The 20,906-nt window shown below is 34.5% G+C and overlaps 1 protein-coding gene across 2 annotated transcripts; it reads right to left on the reverse strand.

The window, feature by feature from the left end:
- Window positions 1-413: 413 nt before the first annotated feature.
- Window positions 414-20,906, reverse strand: LOC130052835 (neuroguidin-like). 2 transcript variants are annotated; one of them, XM_056158927.1, is made up of 14 exons: window positions 20,860-20,906; window positions 20,151-20,254; window positions 16,214-16,354; window positions 10,867-11,004; window positions 10,603-10,687; window positions 10,463-10,515; window positions 10,073-10,160; window positions 5,330-5,454; window positions 5,070-5,125; window positions 4,931-4,979; window positions 2,772-2,864; window positions 2,424-2,459; window positions 777-795; window positions 414-498 (listed from the first exon to the last, which is right to left on the reverse strand). In XM_056158927.1, exons 3-14 carry the CDS (start codon window positions 16,340-16,342, stop codon window positions 473-475), a joined length of 897 nt encoding a protein of 298 aa, XP_056014902.1. In that variant the 5' UTR covers window positions 16,343-16,354; window positions 20,151-20,254; window positions 20,860-20,906; the 3' UTR covers window positions 414-472. The 2 variants fall into 2 exon arrangements, with proteins under 2 accessions (XP_056014902.1, XP_056014912.1); XM_056158937.1 differs by lacking the exon at window positions 20,151-20,254 and having other exon boundaries at window positions 20,860-20,903.

A 20,906-nucleotide genomic window follows, 5' to 3' on the forward strand; every position in this document is an offset into this window, starting at 1 on the left:
ACACATATATATATATATATACACACACACGGATTAAGGAGAAATCTCGTAGTGGTAGTCCGAGATAATATAACGGATTAAGGAGATATCTCGTAGTGGTAGTCCGAGATAATATAACCGATTCAGGAGAAGTCTCGTTGCAGTAGTCCGGCGATAATGTGACAGATTAAGGATACATGTACGTATCGAAAACCAGGGAGCGGATGGAAGATCTAATTTTAATTAGATTGTATTCAATTTCATCTAAAGCCTTGATAATTTCCAACAGTTAATTAACAGGTAGATTCGCGCATACATTTTCACAACCCTTCGCGCAGGTAAATTCGTGCAAATGTCTTTCAACCGTATATACAGGTACAGTCATGAACGATATCAATAAATCGTCAATCAAAGAGTTTAAACAAACATATAAATGCATATATATGAAGGTTTATTTCAATGTTGATTTTTTTTTTCATCTGCTATCCATACATTAGTGTTTTCTTCTCTTTTTGAATCCTGAAAAATAAAATTCATAAAAACTTAAAATACAAAAATAAATAAATTATATATAATTGTTTCCAATTAGTAAACTTCATAAAACTCAAGGGTTTTATATTCATCAACTACTGAAATATCCGTCAATTTGTTTTATTAATTGTTTTTTTTTTGGGTTTTTTTTTTTTTTTTTTTTTTTATAAATTTTGTTTGCTTTTGCATTTTTAAAAAAATAATCATCCGTGACCTTTCTCATTCATCTGTATCTTATCTAGTTACACAGAAAAAACCGAGGTTACCTTTCTTTCCTTTCTTGCCCTGTAAATCAAAGAAGAAGAAAAAATATATCAGGACTGCAAGGTTTATTCGTACTGTACTAATATTGTACTAATATAGTCCAACTATTTCAACCCATCTTTACCATCCAAGCGTGGTGCTCCGTGGAACGGTCTGCCATGTGGACTTAGAAATGTACAGACACTCAACTGTTTTAAAAAGAATTTTAAAGCCCCACCTATTTCATCTTGCTTTTAATGTATGATCTGTGATTCTGTTTTATATGTATTTATTACTTTTTCCCTAGAATATTTATGCATTTATGCCAATAGTGTTTCAGCTTTTAACTTAACATTTTTTAAAAGAGTACTTTTTAGATACTTTGCATAGTGTTCGACTAAAAAAAAACAACAACAAAAAAAAAACTTTAACTATCAAACTTGATAATAATGTTTTATTTTGATAATTTAATAGATGTAAGAGTTTATGTCATACTGTCATTTGACTTCATTTAATTGTGTGTTGTTGTTTTTATTGTTGCATCCCTCACCGCTACCCTTTTAAAGCACCTTAGAGTAATTTGTTTCATATAAGGCGCTATATAAAATATATTTATTATTATTATTATAGTTTCTCTATGAATAGATAAACACCTTGAATTGTCAATTGGCTGTCAAGTCAGAATAACTAGATTTTCATTTGGAGGATTCTACTCACAGAAATTAACAGTAAACATTAATTTCCCAGTATATGTCCAACAACACTACTCTTTGTTGACATTGCACAGTAAGACAATAATCTCATAACATATCACAGATGTTTTGTAATACCTGAAGAAGTTACTACTAGTTACAAAGATAGAAAAAAGTAATGGCTGATTCAAAATGAACAGATAACAAAAGAAGTTTTACGATCAGTCCACCCTCAACAGCATAGGCTCAAAATAGAACAACTGTATTAATTTCCAATTTTATTTAAAATTGGAAATTAATAGTTTTAAAATATTAAAATATAGTTTAAGTTATTCAATAACCAAAGACTAAAGCATATGTTCGTAACTTTTTTAAGATGTCAAACGAAATAAGCATTGTATGCCAACACTAGAAATTCACGTGATAAATATACATAAAAATTGGTTAAAGTGACGATATTTTAAACTACCACTGTATAAATACTGTATTTATAATCTAATTATGAATATTAGGGAAATCAACATGCAACAGACAAAATGCCAGCATGTGAGTTACTGTCTTTGACATATTCATTTCATTATAACCTTTCCACATTGAACTATCATAAGATGGAGGTATCTATCATAGCCTTCTCTCATAAAGGGAGGTAACCCTATTTGGAATTTCTACACCGAGAAACTCTCATAGAGGGAGGTACATGTAACTCTATTTGGAATTTTTGCTATTTTTGTATTGTGACACCTAGTTGTTGGACTCATTGAAGTTGCATGTAAGAGCAATTTCACATACATGTATCTCTACCCTGTCAGGCTATAGTAATCAGGCAATACATTAGTACATTCAACATTTATCAAAATTATATAAGATTATATTCATATAAAATTGGGTAATACATGTACTTTTAAAATTAACAATGTCTTCCTTGTTGTAGTATAATTTTCTAACTATAATAAAGGACAGTGCACTAGTATAATTTACCTTTCCACCAGCTTTCCTTTTCTTGGAAGATCCACTCTGATAAAAAGAGAAAATATCAAAATCTTTTTTTTTTTCTATTCTATTCTGCACCATGCATATACATGTATTTATAAAATTCTTTTTGATTGAATCTAACTATTAATTAACAATGTAAAATATTTCAGTACAATCAACACTCTCTGTGGTATTTCAGATCTGTTTAGTAAAATTTTATTGATCTCATCCATGCCTGGCATATTGCAGGTGGGAAAAACCCAGCTGATCATTTGCACAATTTATTATTTGTCAATTATGAAGCATTATCTAAAAAAGGCATCAGTAAAATGATATTAACAGAGGTGCACATACCTGGGAAGTTCGTCCTTCTGTCAAAGCGCTGATGTCATCAAAATGAGTCAGGTTATTCAGTGAGGAAAAACCTGCTACCCTCTTCATCTCATTCTGTAAATAAAAATGACTATCAGATTAACATCAGTGTAAACAAAACTCTCCAGCAGCTGTGTAAGTGCACTTAGTACAGTACCATTCAGCTATTGTGTGAGTACATACATATAAGTACCCTTACCAAACAGTAGTCTTCAGTGACATAAAAAAGGCTCACAATGCTCACCTGAGTCAACCTGGTCCTGTTGTTGTTTAGAAGATAAATTTTTTTAACCCTCTTTATTTCCACAATTTTTTAACCCATGTCATGACTCCACCTAAGCCAAACAGGGGCGTGGCTTAACCCAACTTGAATCCACACAACAGAGGGATAGCCAAACAGGGGCGTGGCTTAACCCAACTTGAATCCACACAACAGAGGGATAGCCAAACAGGGGCATGGCTTAACCCAACTTGAATCCACACAACAGAGGAATAGCCAAACAGGGGCGTGGCTTAACCCAACTTGAATCCAAAACAGAGGGATGCCCCTCATTTCTCTAAAAGCATGCATTAAAAAAAATCCAAGATGTGTTTGTGAAACACTGGTGCCCCCACATGGCAGCAGAGTAATCATAGTACCCCAACAAGGTCTTGTCACATGGAATACAGATGTGAAATATGACAACCCTATTACTAACCATTCAAAAGTTATGACCTAGCTTGATGTTTTTTGAAAGTAGGTCAAACTCCCAGGTCAAGGTCATGAGGGCAACAATTTTGGTACTAAATGAAAGGTCCTGTCAAAAGAGTGACACCTTTGAAATATCAAAGCCCTATCACTAACCATTCAAAAGGTTATGACCAAGCTTAAAGTTTTTCAAAAGTAGGTCTAACTCCAAAATGAAGGTCACATGGTCAAACCATTTTGGTAACAAAAGAAAGGTATCGTCATAAGGAATACACTTGTGAAATATGAAGCCCTGCCACCATCCATTCATACGTTATCACCAAGATTTGTGGACAAACAGACATACTGATCAAAAAACTATATGCCTCCTAATCTCTGCTTAAAAAAAAAAATCTTGAAATCTTTTCCCATCTATTCTCACGTAAAGCTGTGAATCTGCATTGTGGTCCAGACCTACCCCCAGAGCATTGATTTAAAGTAACTGAAATCGACACTACCCAGGGATGCTTGCATACTGATATGGCTAATCCTGATCCTGCAGCTCTTGAAAATTAGATTTTTTGAAAACATTATTCTTTATATGTAAACCTTTGATCCCCTATTGAGGCCCCATACCACCCCCCACCCCTCTCAGTCTAGATTTGAATAAACTTGAACCTGAACTATCTCTGTGGTCACCCTACCTTTAGAGACATTGATTTCAACAAATCTGAATCTTCACTACCTGTAGATGTCTGCCTATTAACATGACAAATCGTAGCTTAGCTGTTCCTAAAATTTTAAAGACTTTATACTATATATACTCCCATGTAAAACTTTCATCCCCATATCATGGCCTCATCCAAACTCAGAGAGCCACAAATTTAATAAACTTGACTCTCCGCTACCTGAAGATACTTGTTTATCAATATGATTAATCATCATTTATGGCCTTGTTGTTCTTAAGAAAAAGATTTTTGAAGTTTTATCCCTACATATTCTAATAAAAAATGTTGTTCTCCTATTTCAAAGGGGCATGGATCATGAAATGTACAAATTTAGAAGCCCTTTACCCATGGATACTTTGTGCTAAGGGTGGATCACACTAGCCTAGTGGTTCTAGAGAAGATGAAAATGTGAAAAGTTTACAGACAGACAACAGGTAATCAGAAAAGTTCACTTGAGCTTTCAACTCAGGTGAGCTTAAAATTAAACTCAGCAAGTTATATCTACATGTATTGCACAACCATTCAATGGTTGTATGACAAAAATACCACATCTCTCTATAATATTGAATCCTCTTCCAGTTTTTCTTTAACTATATACATAATCTATAACACAGAATTTCAATTCAAAATTTTAAATCATGACTTCAATAATTCATTTATATGTCTTTGATGATTCTAAACATGTACATTTTGCAATACAAACAGAAAAAATAAAAGTAAACTAAAGATTCAGTTGCTATAACTACCTTATCTTTCTTAGACACCGAGAATCTCATGAAATGTTCCTCTTCATACCTAAAAAAGCAGACATATACAAAGTTATGTCATGTAATAAAAAGTCAAAGAACTGTAACACGAATGAAATGAAAAGTTGAAGTCTCTCACTCAGTTCTGTCCCTTAGTTTCTTCTCCGCCTTAGATCGCTGTGTGCTTGTGGTTTCCTTTAAACAGAAATATTGTCTTGATAATGTTAAACATTCTGGCTGAAGAATAAAACTTCTAAACAATCAACCCCCAAGAGACATACACATACATGCCAATTTCATACAAACGAATCTGTAATAAATCCAACACTTTTATTTTGAAATAGTTATGAATGACAGATATGTTATTCTTAAATTGTAGGAATGATTTTGAGTGGTTACCCTGACTTCTGAGGGGCCTTCACTGTACTCCTCCCTCAGATCTCGGAGCATGCTCGTACTGAGTGCCCGCTTTTTAGCCCGCTCCAGGACTTGCTGTTCCTTATCTTGTACAGACTCATCACCCTCTGTCAATTAAAGTGATTACTGTCATCATGTTTAATACACTTCAACCTCGGTTTCTCGAACACTGATATCTCGAACATCACGGATATGTCGATGCGATTCAGAAATCCCAACCACTCTTAATACAGTGGAACCCCGTTATTACGTTCCCCCTTTATTACGTTAGTCCGCATATTACGTTGGAATTTCAAAGCACAAAACCATTTTTTAACAAACCTATATAAAATAGACCTCGTTATTACGTTGTCCTAAAATGCCGGGACTCGGTATTACGTTGTAAAAATTCCGACAAAAACGTAATAAACCCCTAATTATTCAATAATGATTCTCAAAATAATAAGCCATTCACACCTTGACTGCCCGAGGCAGTCACCACGTAAATTTCCTGGTCTGTTTGGGGATTAGAGACGCTCGACTGATCACGCTTCGAAAGATCTAGTGACATCAATACAGGTGAATACCCCGTATAGAAGCCAGTGATAAACAATTAAATAATGTTTATTTAGAAATTGTACTCTATGAAATTTACTTCATTTTACATATTTTGATAATCAAAGAAATAATTTTTCAACCACCTGCGTGTTCAGCATAGTGTGATTACCTTCGCTATTAAAACTCTATTCACGGAAAGCTTTGGTACCAAACAAGAAAGATTTATCGTAGCAATGTTACAACCACTTGGGTAACTGCTTGGACATAGGTGACTAAAGGTGTTCAATTAAAAAAATTGTTCGTTGTTTGGACATGCAGCTTGAGTGTTCGTAACTCTCGTCCATACATACACCAATCTATCGGCCGACTCGTGCACGGCATTTACTTCAGTGAATATTTTAAAATCCCTTGATGCGCACGTGATTTTAGTGCCATCATTTAGCGTTATAAATGAAATCTTCGTGCATCATTATATTTTTTTTTATGTGGATTGCGCTTAAATTGTTCTCCGTGCATGTTTATCGTTGGTGAGAAGTGTGTAAGTGTTGGGTATCGTGTGCGTTTTGTGTCTATAGTTTTGTTTTTTTTGGGTGGGATTTTTTTTATTGTGTTGTGTATTGTGTAATTAGAGAACTTAATAAAAACGATGTTTTGTTATTTTTTTAAATACGAATGTTGAATACGAACCGGAACGAGTTATTGAGAGAAATTTACATGAACGCATTGTTTTAAAGTTGAACAAAATGGCGGTCCAAACGAATGCAGAAAAAGCAACGTTTATCAAAACATCCTTATGTATCCTACACCGAAATAAAGAAAAGGGATAAGAACATGAAGAATTACGGACATTAAAGATAAGATGTAAATAAAACAAAGTATCATATTCTTTTAAACAAAGAAACAGTAAAGATATATTCACACACCCCTTCACGGAGTACCAACGGACGATATACAATTTCCAAATGATAATTTTAACGGATTTCACTGGGAACGTTTATTACGTTGCCCCCGGTATTACGTTATTTTATCGTGACAAAATGGAAAACGTAATAACGGGGTTCCACTGTATTCTCAAAGTATTTTACCCTCGGTTTCTTGAATCCTCTATCTCAAAGCTTATATTATTCTCGGTCCCATCGAGTTCGAAATAATGAGGTTTGAATGTATTAAAAATAAATATACTGTATAATGATTAAAACAATCTCTGTCATCAATCCTAGTTGTAGAGATAAATAGAGGACCAGTAATGAGGATTAGGAAGTTTTGTCAGCTATTTATCAATGCATATAACAATTCTTCTTTTTTTGTTTAACAATAATGTAAAATCAGCTAAAGATGTTAAAAAGTAAATTTTACTACTCGGTGTTTATAAATATGAAATTTCAAAAACCATTGTATGAAAACAATGTATATATCACAAAAATTAAAGAAAGGTATGAAAAAAGAATATCAGAATTCAACTATAAACTACTTAATGGTACATGTACTTTGAACAATAATGTATATGTAAGTAAATGGAACAAAGATATGTCTCCATCATGTGAAGCTTGTGATGTAGATGAAGACATAAAATATCTTTTGTTTGAATGCAAAATTGTTAAGCATATTTGGGAGAAAATTAGCTCCTTTTTGAAGTTTGAAATTCCACGAAAAACTATTGTGCTTGCATATTATAATGAAATCAGTGAAAAACAACCTTTTTTGAATAACCTTATATCTTTTATAAGTTTTTCTATATATAAATATAAAATGAAATGCAGATTACAGAAGGAGGAAATTTAGGAGCAAGATCTCATGCATAAGCTTAAAAATGAACTTCTTATTCAGAATATGGTAATTGCCAATACTGGCAAGAATAGACGCGACTTTTATAACAATGTAGGAAGCTGTTTGTAATTAACTGAATATATTCTAATAGATATATGCATTATGAAATGAATTTTGATATGCATTATGAAATGAAATATCATGATTTTTCTGATGTATGAAATGAATTACGATTATTTTGATGTATTAATGCATTATGAGATGAATTTTTGTGATTTTTCTGATGCATGGTGATTTTTTTGTGTATATATCAAATGCACTATGATTATTATAATGTATGTATAATTTTCTGATGTAATATGATATGAATTATGAAATCCATTACAATCAATATTATGTATGCAGGGCTTGAAATTAACTGTGACTGGTTAAAAGTCTGGCAGACTGACTGACATTTGTTTTAGTCAGTCCAATGGTACTGGTCAATTTTCTAAAACGTCATTTTTGAAAAACTTGCTCATCGAATCTTAAACATGCCTTTGACATTCCTCTGTAGACATAAAAGTATCACTAGTCCCAAGGGCTATAAAATTTAGGGAAAATTCCTGTTCTACATACTACTATTCAGTGACAGTATAAAACAAGATGTATTCTTAAAACATAAAAATGCCCCACAAAAGTGCCTAAACAGATGAAAGACTTTATTTACATAACATAAAGGGCTACCTGCTCATTTTAAATATCCATTTAGTCTCAATTTAGTATCAAGTGTATTAAAGATGTTTTACAATTGTTTTACACATAAATATTATATACCAAGTTTGGCCCTGCCCTGGAGTCAGCTGAACCTCTACCCTGTGGATTATGAAATTCACAATTTTGGTAGAAGCTTTCCTGCTCTACATGATTGATGAATATGCATTTAGTTTTTTCTTACACATATGCAGTTGTTGAGAAGATTTTTGAAAATTGGTCAATTTTTTTTTTTTACAGTTTTTGCCCTGTCCCCAAGAGCCTAGGGGTGGAGGAGTCCTGAAATTTATAATTTATGTCCCCCTTGTCCCAAAGATGCTTCATATCAAATTAAAAAAGAATTGGAAAGGTAGCTATCAAGAACAAGTTAAAAATGTTCAATTGTTAACACACAACGCATAATGAACAACGACGGACGCAGACCAATTGCAATAAAAAATGTGGTTTATCGATTAATAAATTATTGTCCTTTTATTATCGTCCACATATGACAAGATGTGTCAATTCATGAAATTGTTCTGCTTTAGTTCTTAAAACTTTGTTAAAAAGTTTAATGTTCTGTGCTTGCACATTTGTGAATCATATAAGTACATATGTATATGTACAGCCGTTTCATTTATCTACGAGGACTGAATGTATCGAGTGGTAGATAAAAACATGTAATGGCTGCACCTTTTTCTTCTGGAACACAGAAATATGATGTCACACACATCAATACACACAAAGGTCATGGTGTACGAAATTTACAGCAGCTGATAGTAGCGTTGTTTCTCTGTTGTTTACGCGCGGGCAACTCTACTGGACATTGTCAGAGACAATTTTTAAATGATTATATTCAAGCTAGGATCACAATTACCTATACTTACATGTGTTCATGACGTGCTGAATTTGGATTTCTTACAAAATGTGGCAATTGTGTCCATTTAATGTGATACACGTATGTATTTTTTAAAATCAGTGCATTATGTAAGTCAGCTAAATTTTCAAAGCAATGTAAAGTATGTACACTATCTGATTGTGGGTATTTGAAGGTATTGCTATCACCCTCAATGAACTTCACCCTTGTACAATATTAGAGATGAAATGCAGTCATAATTCATTGTTTATCAGTTTCCAGCCTTATTCAGCCTTAAGGAACCAATTTGTATTGCTATAACGCATCATTCATATTTGTAACCTTGAGTCAGCATGGAAGGTCAAAGGTATAAGAGAGAGATGGAGATAGAGAGACAAAAGGGAGGAGAGAGATGGAGAGAGAGATCCTCATTTTAATCCCTATCTGTGGAACTAATTCATCCAAAAACATGCAATACACTCAAAGCAATTATTTCCTGTATTAGGCTAATAATCACAGCCTGTACGGAATGAACATAAGCCACTGATCCGCGGATCATTGATGCATATCTAATACTGTCAATCAAAATAACACTGGGCTCATTTTCATTGAGAAATGGCTTTTTAAAAAAATCATTTTAAATGTTGGCCTGGAGGATCTGCAAGATAATCAACTCTAAACTGGAAACATTTTTTGGATTTTTGATTAAGGCAGTCTCACAGTCGATCAAAGAGATATCCCATGAATGGTATGAAAATTTGGTTCTGAATGGTTATTATGTGATTTATCAAATGGCATCATTTGTACACAGATATATTGGAACATGACTTTACCATAGTGCATAGCTGTGAGTTTAGGAGGCTGGTAAATCTTGGGTTTCTTTTCTTCTCCCTCTGATTCTGATTCTGACTCATCATCAAGCTGGGGAAAAAAATCCATTCAAGTGTCAAATAAATAAATAAAAATAGTAATAAAACATTCTACACCATTAAATTGCTAACAAGTTTGATGTACTTGAATTATATAAATAAAAACCCGACTAATTTTCAAACTGTTGATTAATAAAGAACCATCATTTCATGTGGCTACAGGATAGTGTATGAGGAACCTTTAAAGTTTCACTGCTGTCCCTTCAGTACATTACATGTACCTCTAAAAACAATTGTGATTAAGTTTAATTTTAATCCTCTAATGTCCTATTACAAAAATATCTTCCAACAAACCTTGCTTATCAAGTTTTCGGGGTTAGCTCTGTATCTAAGAGGATCCGAGGAATCTGGAATTGAGATTAAAGCTCCATTATACACACTGTAATAATACTCTGAAATATTTTTAAAAATGTCCAGTTTGATCCGGTGCTTACCTATACCCCCTGTGGCTGCTGTTCTAACTACTTTGTCAACTTGATATTTCAATTTTTTGTCTATTGGTCTCATTTTTTCAAGAACCTAAAATTAACAGAGCACAATCTGTAATTAATTTAAGAAATTAGAAGACGAAATAGCATCTATATATCCCTTCCAAAATTCATAATCTTTGATCCGACATCTACATGTATGAATTAAGCATTACCAAAATTGACAGCAGAATTAAGAAATCTACGACTACACATGACAAAGACACTGACTGTTCTGATTTCAACAAGTCTATCGATAGATGGATCTCCCTCTATGCTTTCTCCACTGGATTTCTGCAGTGTTATGTAGGTCAAATTCATCAAGTAGGTCAACAGCAGCTGGTACTTCACCTCCAGAAAACTTATCCCCTAAAACAAGTCACATAGTGAGATAGTACATTAGAATAAGTCACATAGTGAGATAGTACATTAGAATAAGTCACATAATGAGATAGTACATCTGAATAAGTCACATAATGAGATAGTACATTAGAATAAGTCACATAGTGAGATAGTACATTAGAATAAGTCACAAAATGAGATAGTACATTAGATTAAGTCACATAGTGAGACAGTACATTAAAATAAGTCACATAATGAGATAGTACATTAGAATAAGTCACATAATGAGATAGTACATTAGAATAAGTCACATAGTGAGATAGTACATTAGAATAAGTGTGTTTATGGTCACCCGACTGACCCTAATTTATACCGTCGAACATATCGGGTATTTTTTTTCTCTCCAACACCTTCTGATGTAACTTTCAAATGCAATTCTAGGAATATTTTGTCCATTCATCCACGGTTTTCACTTTTACATGTTCCTTGTCATGAATCACAAGATTAAGAAGTACATGTATTTATCTATGCTGTACAAATCACTTTATGAAGAAAAGTGAGAATGTAAATGGAGCTGTTTAAAATCTTTTCTTAGATTCTAGTACTGAAACAGGTTCAGACCCATTACACATTGTCCTGTCAGAGGCAAAAATACGCAAAGTAATTAAGAGTTCGATACTCAAAGCATTTTTAGGATGGAGAGCATTTTCAGATAATGAGCTATTGGAATTGATAGTTTTGGTAATACATTTGAACTTTCTGAAATTTGATGTAATATTAATGGCAATGGAAGCAAATAAACTCTATAATTTAACTACAAAAATGACTCCACAAAATGCTTAGTTTTGGGACTGGTAGTTTCATATGTGTTGTGACTATGACAATTGACCTTAAAATTTACACATTGTCAAGTCTTCCATAAGCCATCAGGTACCCCTAGACACAGTATGACGACTTTGATTTAAAACTACTCAGAATCTCGTGTCACATTAAAGTGATAGACAGAAGGATAACTAAAGTACACAAGATCTTCCACACCGAAAATTTACGTTTTGGGGGGGAAAAAATAAAAGGCCAACCCACTTGCCCTATATATTTTTTAACACATTTTGTTTGGTCTTATGCCAAACAACTTGAAGGATTGACAACAACTGTTGTCCGATCACCTGGGACAATTAAGTAAAATCCAGCATCAGAAAAGACAAATTCACATTTTGACAGATAAAATACAGCTCAATTAGAAAGTTAAAATACCAACTTTTCTGTCCAATCAAACAAGTGAATAATCACTAATCTTGATAATGCACTACTACATCATTTTTTATCAGGAATAATACTCATTAAATTCATCTACAATATGAAAAAAAAAAAATCAATGCTGAAATTGCAAATTGCTCATGTTACTTGGGTTACATTGTAAATCATCAAATCATTCCTATGATATTGAAAATCTGTTTACCACAGCTCTAATTATCTGGAAAGTTCAATCACCCACATGATACAGGTAAAGACATTTCACTTTCTGAGAATCCTATGAAGAATGGATGTCACATTATTTAATACGAATACTAGAAAGTGTTGAGTTATAGTAACTGTTGTTATCTCACATTATCAAGGCAGTAACGAAGTGAAATGCAATCTACATCAGCGACTTACTGTATATAACAACTCTGTTTACTGCTGAAAATATGTGGTGGGCCCACCTATAAATTCATATAATTTCTTTCAATTGATGTAAAGTTCACTTCATTTCTATATGGAGTCAAACTTAACAACACTTTGTGAGATGAGTTGATGATTAACAAAACTACTACAAATGTAATAGCAAAAATGGGCAAATTGTAAACATTTGTTGAAATCTTGCTGATTTGGTCAACCCTTGCTAAGGCCATGTCATTGTTTGAAACTATACTTTCATTTTACTTCAAAGTGCTATAGCTTATGAAAATATCATATTTGAAATGCTTTACTGATAGGATTTGGAAGGTTTTTAACTTGATATTTTTTACTATCAGGGCTCAAAATCATGTATGGTCTGACAGTCTGCTGCCAGTAAATTATAGATTTGGTCTTGCTTTGTAAAAAGCATGTGCCATTGGGGATAATAACATGTAACTTGAATACTTATCAAAATTCCTCAATGATCAGGCTAGTAAATCAGATGTGTCAGCATCCAAGTTCTTCTCGAATGCAAAATGATTTCTTGTTTCTACTTTTGTTAAGTTGTACTATGAAGTATGATGTAAACAAGAGTACTGCAAATGGTACAACATGTGCCCATTAGACCTTCAGTGCAATAATTATATCTGTATCCATGATGAGAAAAAATCCAGAAAACTATTTGACTTACTTTTAGCCCTAAAGTAGGTCACAGTGCACCAATTAAATTGAAATGTGAACTGATCATCTATTTCTCTGAGAGGGGAGGTTCTGATAAAATTTCAGGGCAATGCCTGTACATGTATATCATAACGGGGAAAAAATATGGAAAACGAAAACAAGATTTTTCTACAAAGTGAAACGACGATCCTGTCCTTTGACCTTGAAAAACAATAGGCATCCTCCACTTGGCATAACTTAAGGTGTATGTGTACCAAGTTTGATGGTCCTAGTCCCAATAGCTTGGTTTGTATTCTGCCTACAAGGTTTTCCTAATTACTGATACTAAAACCTTGACCTTGAAAAGCAACAGACATTTTCCTCTCATCTTGGTACATTTAATTACCTTTGACCTTGAAAAGCAACAGACATTTTCCTCTCATCATGGTAATTAAATGTACCAAGATGTAAGATCCTAGCTCCAATAATTCAGTCGGTATTCTGCCTACAAGATTTTTCTATCAACTGATACTACAACCTTGACCTTTGAGCTAGAAAAACAAAAGGCATCTTCCTCTCATCATGGTGATTTAAATGTACCAAGCTGCAGGATCCTAGCTCAAAAAGTTTGGTCTGTATTCTGGCCACAAGGTTTTCCTATTCACTGATACTACAGCCTTGACCTTGAAAAACAATAGGCATCTTTCTCACATCGATGTGATCAAATGAACCAAATAGTATGATGCTGGAGCTTAGAGTTCATTTTGCCTACAAGGTCCAAACAGAAGGACAGACAGACAGACGAGGGTATACCTTAATACGTCCTGTCTTCGATGGGCGTATATGGTGATGTCTCCATATAAGTGAAAAAATTCTCAAGCGAGGCGTTCAACAAAAAAGAATATACAATTAATTGACAAGCGTATAATAAATTCATGAATGTTTCTAAGAATGATTTGTCTTAAGTGGGGTATTCATAAGAACATCCGTCATCGTCCATTGCATGTTTCTTAGAAAGAGTTGTTTAACTGCGATGCTTTCGAAATGCCATGACACTTTGTTTCCACAAATAACAAATCCAAAATGACACCAACTGTTGTCCATGTTTAGTAAAGAACATAAATAAGAATAGAGCAAGATTACAACCATTTTGGATTTAAAACCTGCTGGTGATGCTAGTTTGACTGAACAAGATATTTATCATGAAAATGTTTCATTGTCATTCAATTATGGAATTTAGATCAGTCATTTCAATATCCACTGGTCAAAGGGATAGATAAAGTTCTCAGTTGACCAGTAAAGTTTAAGTTGAAAGCCTACATGTAAGTGACCAGTGAATGAAATTAATTATTTCTAGCCATGTACACATACATGTATGAATTAGCATAATTACATAGGTACTGTTTATAAAGCTTGGAAATGATACATTTGAATTTCAGACACTGAGTGAAATTAACTGTAGACCAACAGATATTGAAAATGTCGTAGACCGGTTGTCTATAGTACAGAACAGTTAATTTTGCAGCCTGCAAAGTAGTAAATTTCACAGTCCACTTACCATATGGACACATACATAAGGCCAAAATAAAATATATGTGTTTCCTACTTCACTCTCAAAGAAATTAGGTAGGGTAGGTAGGTAAAACATTTTATTTGAAACCTTATTTTTTGATATGCTTTTAATACAGGTCTTATAGACATTACAAATACTTTTCACCAATTTTGAAGATCAATAGTAGTTAAAATGTAAATCAGAGAAACTCAAATGCAAAAAGAAAACATGAGGCCCATGGGCAACATTGCTCACATGAGTCACGTTGGCCCACGTCTAAAGATTTTCCATGTATATTCGCATGTAAACTTTGGTCCCTATTGTGGCCCCAACCTACCCATAGGGGCAATGATTTGAACAAACTTGAATCTGCACTATACATGTACATGTATCAGGAAGCTTTCATTCAAATGTAAACTTCTTTGGCGCAATGGTTCTTGAGAAGAAGATTTTTAAAGACTTTTTCTATATATTAGTATTTAAAACTTTGATCCCCTATTGTGGCCCCATCCTACCCCCAGGGTCATGATTTTTACAAACTTGAATCTGCACTACATGTATGCCAGGAAGTTTTCATGTAAATTTTTACTTTCCTGGCCCAGTGGTTCTTGAGAAGAGTTTTAAAAAAATTCTATATATTTTTGCATGTAAAACTTTGATCCCCTATTTTGGCTCATCCTACCCCCGGGGATCATGATTTTTACAGACTTAAATCTGCACTATGTGAGAAAGCTTTCATGTACATTTCTAATTTCCTGGCCCAGTGGTTCTTGAGAAGATTTTTAAAGATTTCCCCAATATATTTGCATATAAAACTTTGATCTCCTATTGTGGCCCCATCCTACTCCGGGGGCCATGATTTTTATAAACTTGAATCTATACTATCAGTATGTCAGGAAGCTTTCATGCAAATGTAAACTCCTTTGGCCCGATGGTTCTTGAGAAGAAGATTTTAAATGACCCCACCCTAATTTTGCATTTTTGTAATCATCTCCCCTTCGAAGGGGAGATGGCCCTTCATTTGAACAAATTTGAAAGCCCTTCACCCAATGATGCTTTTTGCCAGGTTTGGTTGAAATTGGCCTGGTGGTTCTGGGGAAGAAGATGACAATGTGAAAAGTTTACACTGATACCGCTGCTGACAACAGAAAAAATTTGATCAGAAAAGCTCACGTGAGCCTTTGGCTCAGGTAAGTTAAAAATTCCAGTTTGAAAATTCAGAATTTTTATTTTCTTTTATATACACTGTCGATAATATATTTTGGGTCAGCAGGGTAGGTAAGGTCGGGAAACCGAAAACAGACATATATTTTATTTTGGCCTAATAGAAAGTTAATGTTTATCCCTGGACTTAAGTCCACTTACGCTTGATGTACTGTATTCTTCATTTAGCGCTTTCTTTAGAAGATGATCTATAAGTTTGGTGACATCTTCTGTTTGTGACTCCATGTCCCCAAGGAGTTTAATGGCTTCCTCCATTTCCTCTGCTGACATGGTGTTGTGAAACTGATAAAATATGCAAAATAAAAGTTGCAATAAGGAAAAAAAGCTTGTATATATTTCAATTCACCTAACCTAAATAACATCTGAACATATTTTACCAGCAGTCTTCAAAATTAGCCACTAGGTCAAAAACAAAAACTGGAGGCTTATACTCCTGTAAAATTACTACATATATAAAAGACTGTCAGGTATGCACTGTTCATTAATAATGTAGTGGTCAGCAGGGTTCAATTGCCGGTGGCCAGATAGCTAAGTTGGTAGAGCACCTAACTAGAGATTCAGGGAGCCCGGGTTCGAATCCAAGTCTGGTCCATTGCATTTTCTCCTTTCCTGTAACATTTGGTGCTGTAGACAAGCTCCTAAAACTGACAGGTAAAAATGCCTGCCAGGGGATTAAGATCCTGGGTTGATGTCTTCAAGTATGAAGACATTTAAAGAGGTGGGAGTGTAGCAGTCAACCGGGTTTGATTGCCGGTGGCCAGATAGCTCAGTTGGTAGAGCACCTGACTAGTGTCTCAAGGGGCCCAGGTTTGAATTCTGGTCTGGTCCGTTGAATTTTCCCCCTTCCTGTTACAATATCATCAACTTTCTGTTAAACTTATAGTTCCATATATTGAGATGGAGTGAAATCACAATTGATAGTAAAGATATATTAGAACTATCACACTAAGGATAAACCTTAAAGGGAAAATAAACAAGAGGTACTGTGAGCAATGCTCACTAAGAATACCCCCCGCTTACCCCAATCTCCCAAAGGGTGTTGGTAATAGGTAAAACTTCAGTATTATGATCCAAAAGGTATCTAGGAACACAGCATCTCCATGCGATGAAAAAAGCCGTTAAAGAATTTAAATGGAAACCATATTGCTATTTTGATGTCCAGTGCACGTGACCTTTGACCTTTTGACCCCAAAATCAAAAGGGAACATCTTCATCCCATGGGTAGTCCATAAATATGATATGGTGACTGTAGGTGGAAAGGATAACGCTTTAGAGCCCGGAAACCATATTGCTACTTCGATGTCCAGTGCGCTTGACCTTTGACCTTTTGACCCCTAAATCAATAGGGAACATCTTCATTCCATGGGTAGTCCATAAATATGATATGGTGACTGTATGTGGAAAGGATTACGCTTTAGAGCCCGGAAACCATATTGCTACTTCAATGTCCAGTGCACTTGACCTTTGACCTTTTGACCCCAAAATCGATAGGGAACATCTTCATCCCATGGGTAGTCCATATATATGATATGGTGATGGTAGGTGGAAAGGATAATGCTTTAGAGCCCGGAAACCATTGCGTCTACAGACGGACGGACGGACGGACAGACGGATAACCCGATTCCAGTATACCCCCCCACAACTTGTTGCGGGGGGTATAATAAATGTTTATTTGGTATATACATACATACAAACATACATACATGTACATAAATACCAAGGATAACCCATGAAAGCTTGAAAGCTTATTTCCAATGGGGTCCTTTGATGCACGGATGTTTGCGCTAGGCCTAAGGGGGTCATTCATGTGGGAGGAAACAGGAGTACCCAGAGGAAATCCACGTGTCCGAGCGGGCGACTGCCATACCCCCTCACATATAACCACTGCCGATCACGGGGATCAAACTCGGGTCGCAGCGGTGAGAAGCGAGAGCGCTACCTCTGCGCTACCCGGACATCGAAGATAAGAAAAATCATGAATGAAAATTCATTTTGATTGGACAATTAATGGTGCTGTACCTATATAATGTTTTTGGCACAAAACCAGGTATAAAGCTAAAGTTATATACACAACAGTCAGTAAGAATTTGAATATTTGTATGGGAGATGGAACTTGAGAAGGAAATGTATTTTAAAAATTCAATGACCATTTCATGTTTGTTATTGGAAATGTTTTGGACTGACAAAAGTTTGTACAGATTCATCATTGACAAACTTCAAATGATAGTCAGTCCAAATGACTGACACAGTGTGCGAAATTAACCATGGACCGATAGACAATGTCTATAGAAAATTGAGTCGGTCTATAATGATCAAAGTAGCTATAGACCGACTGGTCTACAAGAATTCTAAGTAAAAAACTGGTTCCCCACCGCTTATTAAACATATATGAGCAGTGTGTCCAGTATATATCTAGTATGCTGATGTTTCTGTTCACCCCTTAGCTGTAATAAAATGTTCCACAATGTAAATACAAATCATTCGAATCAGATTATTCCATTTTCAACAGGGGGGGGGGGGGGGGGTGTCAATTTGATATTTACTTCAATGTACGCCATTTTTGTGCAAATTCGGAATGTCCTTTTCGAACGGTTTTAAAAATATGTGGAAGGTGCACGCACTTGAATCAAACAGAAAATGGTCAGTACAACAAGTTCCAGTAAGGCTAAAGTTGCAGAAAGTCATGAGAAAATAAAACGTAGTAAATGTGACTTAATAGATGAAGAATCAGGCAGTGAAACTGAGCTGGAACAAAATGAAAAAGAAAACGAAATTCTAATTGAAAAGCTTGACGTGCATGAAATTGAAAAAGAATATAATTAAACTATGAACAAATCACGAAACCGAATTTGTGTCTATTATTTATTTTTAAATAACAATATTGCATGATAAATTTTGGTCTATAGGAATTTGTTGTGGTCTATAGGAAATAAAATGACTATGGACCGAAAGTCTATAGGGCTTTAAAGTTAGTTTCGCACACTACTGACAGCGATATTTTCTATTCTTTTTTTTTGAGAACTGTAACATCTTTGTTTCCATAACAAAACCTCTAGCCTCTCTACAATGATCTTCTGTCATTAAGTTTAATTTCATATTTTGTGAAACCTTTTATAGAGGGCTAAGCCCTCTCACGGCCCAAAGGGCCGTGAGAGCGGAGTTCTCTCTATAGGTAACACGTTAGCTGCAATAATGTAGCCCTCTCTGACTTTTTTTTTTTTTTTTTTTTTTTTTAGGGAGAGGGCTACAACTCCTTAGGATCTCCGTAATGGTGCAAATGCGGGAGTGATTCACTCCCGCAACATTTGCGCTCATTCTAAACATTTCCTGACTTTCTTTACTTAAATAAAATGATATTCTATGTTTCTTAGTCAATATATAAATTTACAACCTGCAACTTTAGATTTGTGAGGCTCTATTCTACCGTTTTCAACAATTTCGATAAATTCCAATTCCTCGATTCATATTTGTGCGCCATGTTTGATGTACTGAAGTTTCAACTTCCGATTGCCAAGTCATTTGCATATGCCATATAAGGTAGTATTTACATCAATGGACAAGTATGGAGGCGAAAGCTATTTCCTCGGTATTGAAAAGGTTTGAATTAAATATCAAGTTAAAAACCGAACAGCAGAGTGTAAATTCTTTCTGCAACAATATGATTTTCCTTTCTTTGTCGAAGTGGCTCGAGTAACTACATTTTCGCGCTGATTGTCAATGTTTAGGCTTTCATTAGATCCACCTACGAGATCTCGCGATAACAAGCATGGCGGAGCAGACGAAGAATTTTGCATGCTGTACATTATATTTAATGAAAAACACCTTTATTAGACATGCCCGAGCACAAAATTGGTACTCCTTTTGGTGTAAACAACATTTGGGACTAATACACAGAGTTTATTATCGGTTATTCATAAAATTATTTTGCACCATTACGGAGATCCTATGGAATTGTAGCCCTATCCCGAAAACGTGAGAATAAAAAAAAAATGGATAGGGCTACATTATTGCAGCTAGTAACACGTATATACATGTTTAAAAGGAAAATACAGAAAACTAATGAAAAATTAAACCATACCTATGGAACTTGAAAATTTTGGTCCCAATGGCGCCGATTTGAATACTAGCGCGTGGACATGTATTTCTCCATTTTGAATCTCGTGTACCCAAGTTCACGTCGTTCTGAGATGTTACAGAAAATCCATAAAAGCATGTAAATCTTATGTTAATCATATATTTAACGCGATTGTACCAGGCCATGTCCCCTATGTTTGTGTATTTGCTAAACACCGACACTGAATACGACGTCACAATCACTTTTTACATCACTTACATAGAGTTTCCCACGTTCAATGAATAGGCGGATCAAAAATGTCCAATGTTAGAATACTTTTAATGAACTCTGTCCTCACGCGTTAGATGCTAATATTTTGGGATAGTTTTTGTCCTGTTATGGATCTAGATACTTATGCCAATATTTTTTGCTTTGCCCTCAAACACGGTCAAGCCGTAAGACATATTACACGTTATATAGTAGATTTTGATCATTAATAAATTGATCATACACTGTTAAATGTGAAAAACTAAATTTTGGAGGAAATCATCATTATCATCTGTTCATGTCTCACTCTCAGTCCCTTTATATACGGACCTGTTCTTTTCAATACCTTTTAATACACTATCGAAAATGACAGATAATATTTTTTTTTAAAAACCATGGTATCATTTCATATTCAGAATGTGTATCATAATTATGTCATATTTACAAAATAAAAGCAACAAATTACCGTATTTTGATAACACGCTGAACAATACACACCGGAAATTATTAAAT

This window comes from Ostrea edulis, chromosome 1 (assembly GCF_947568905.1).
Source record: "Ostrea edulis chromosome 1, xbOstEdul1.1, whole genome shotgun sequence".
In the NCBI taxonomy this organism is placed as follows: domain Eukaryota; kingdom Metazoa; phylum Mollusca; class Bivalvia; order Ostreida; family Ostreidae; genus Ostrea; species Ostrea edulis.

Bases quoted from the DNA above. Each gene is read 5' to 3' on its own strand.
- LOC130052835 (XM_056158927.1), bottom strand. From the start codon at position 16,342: ATGTCAGCAGAGGAAATGGAGGAAGCCATTAAACTCCTTGGGGACATG. The intron at 4,980-5,069 runs GTGAGAGACTTC...CTGCTTTTTTAG, and splicing joins AAACTAAGGGACAGAACTGA to GTATGAAGAGGAACATTTCA. The intron at 2,865-4,930 runs GTAGTTATAGCA...TTTTATTTACAG, and splicing joins CGGTGTCTAAGAAAGATAAG to AATGAGATGAAGAGGGTAGC.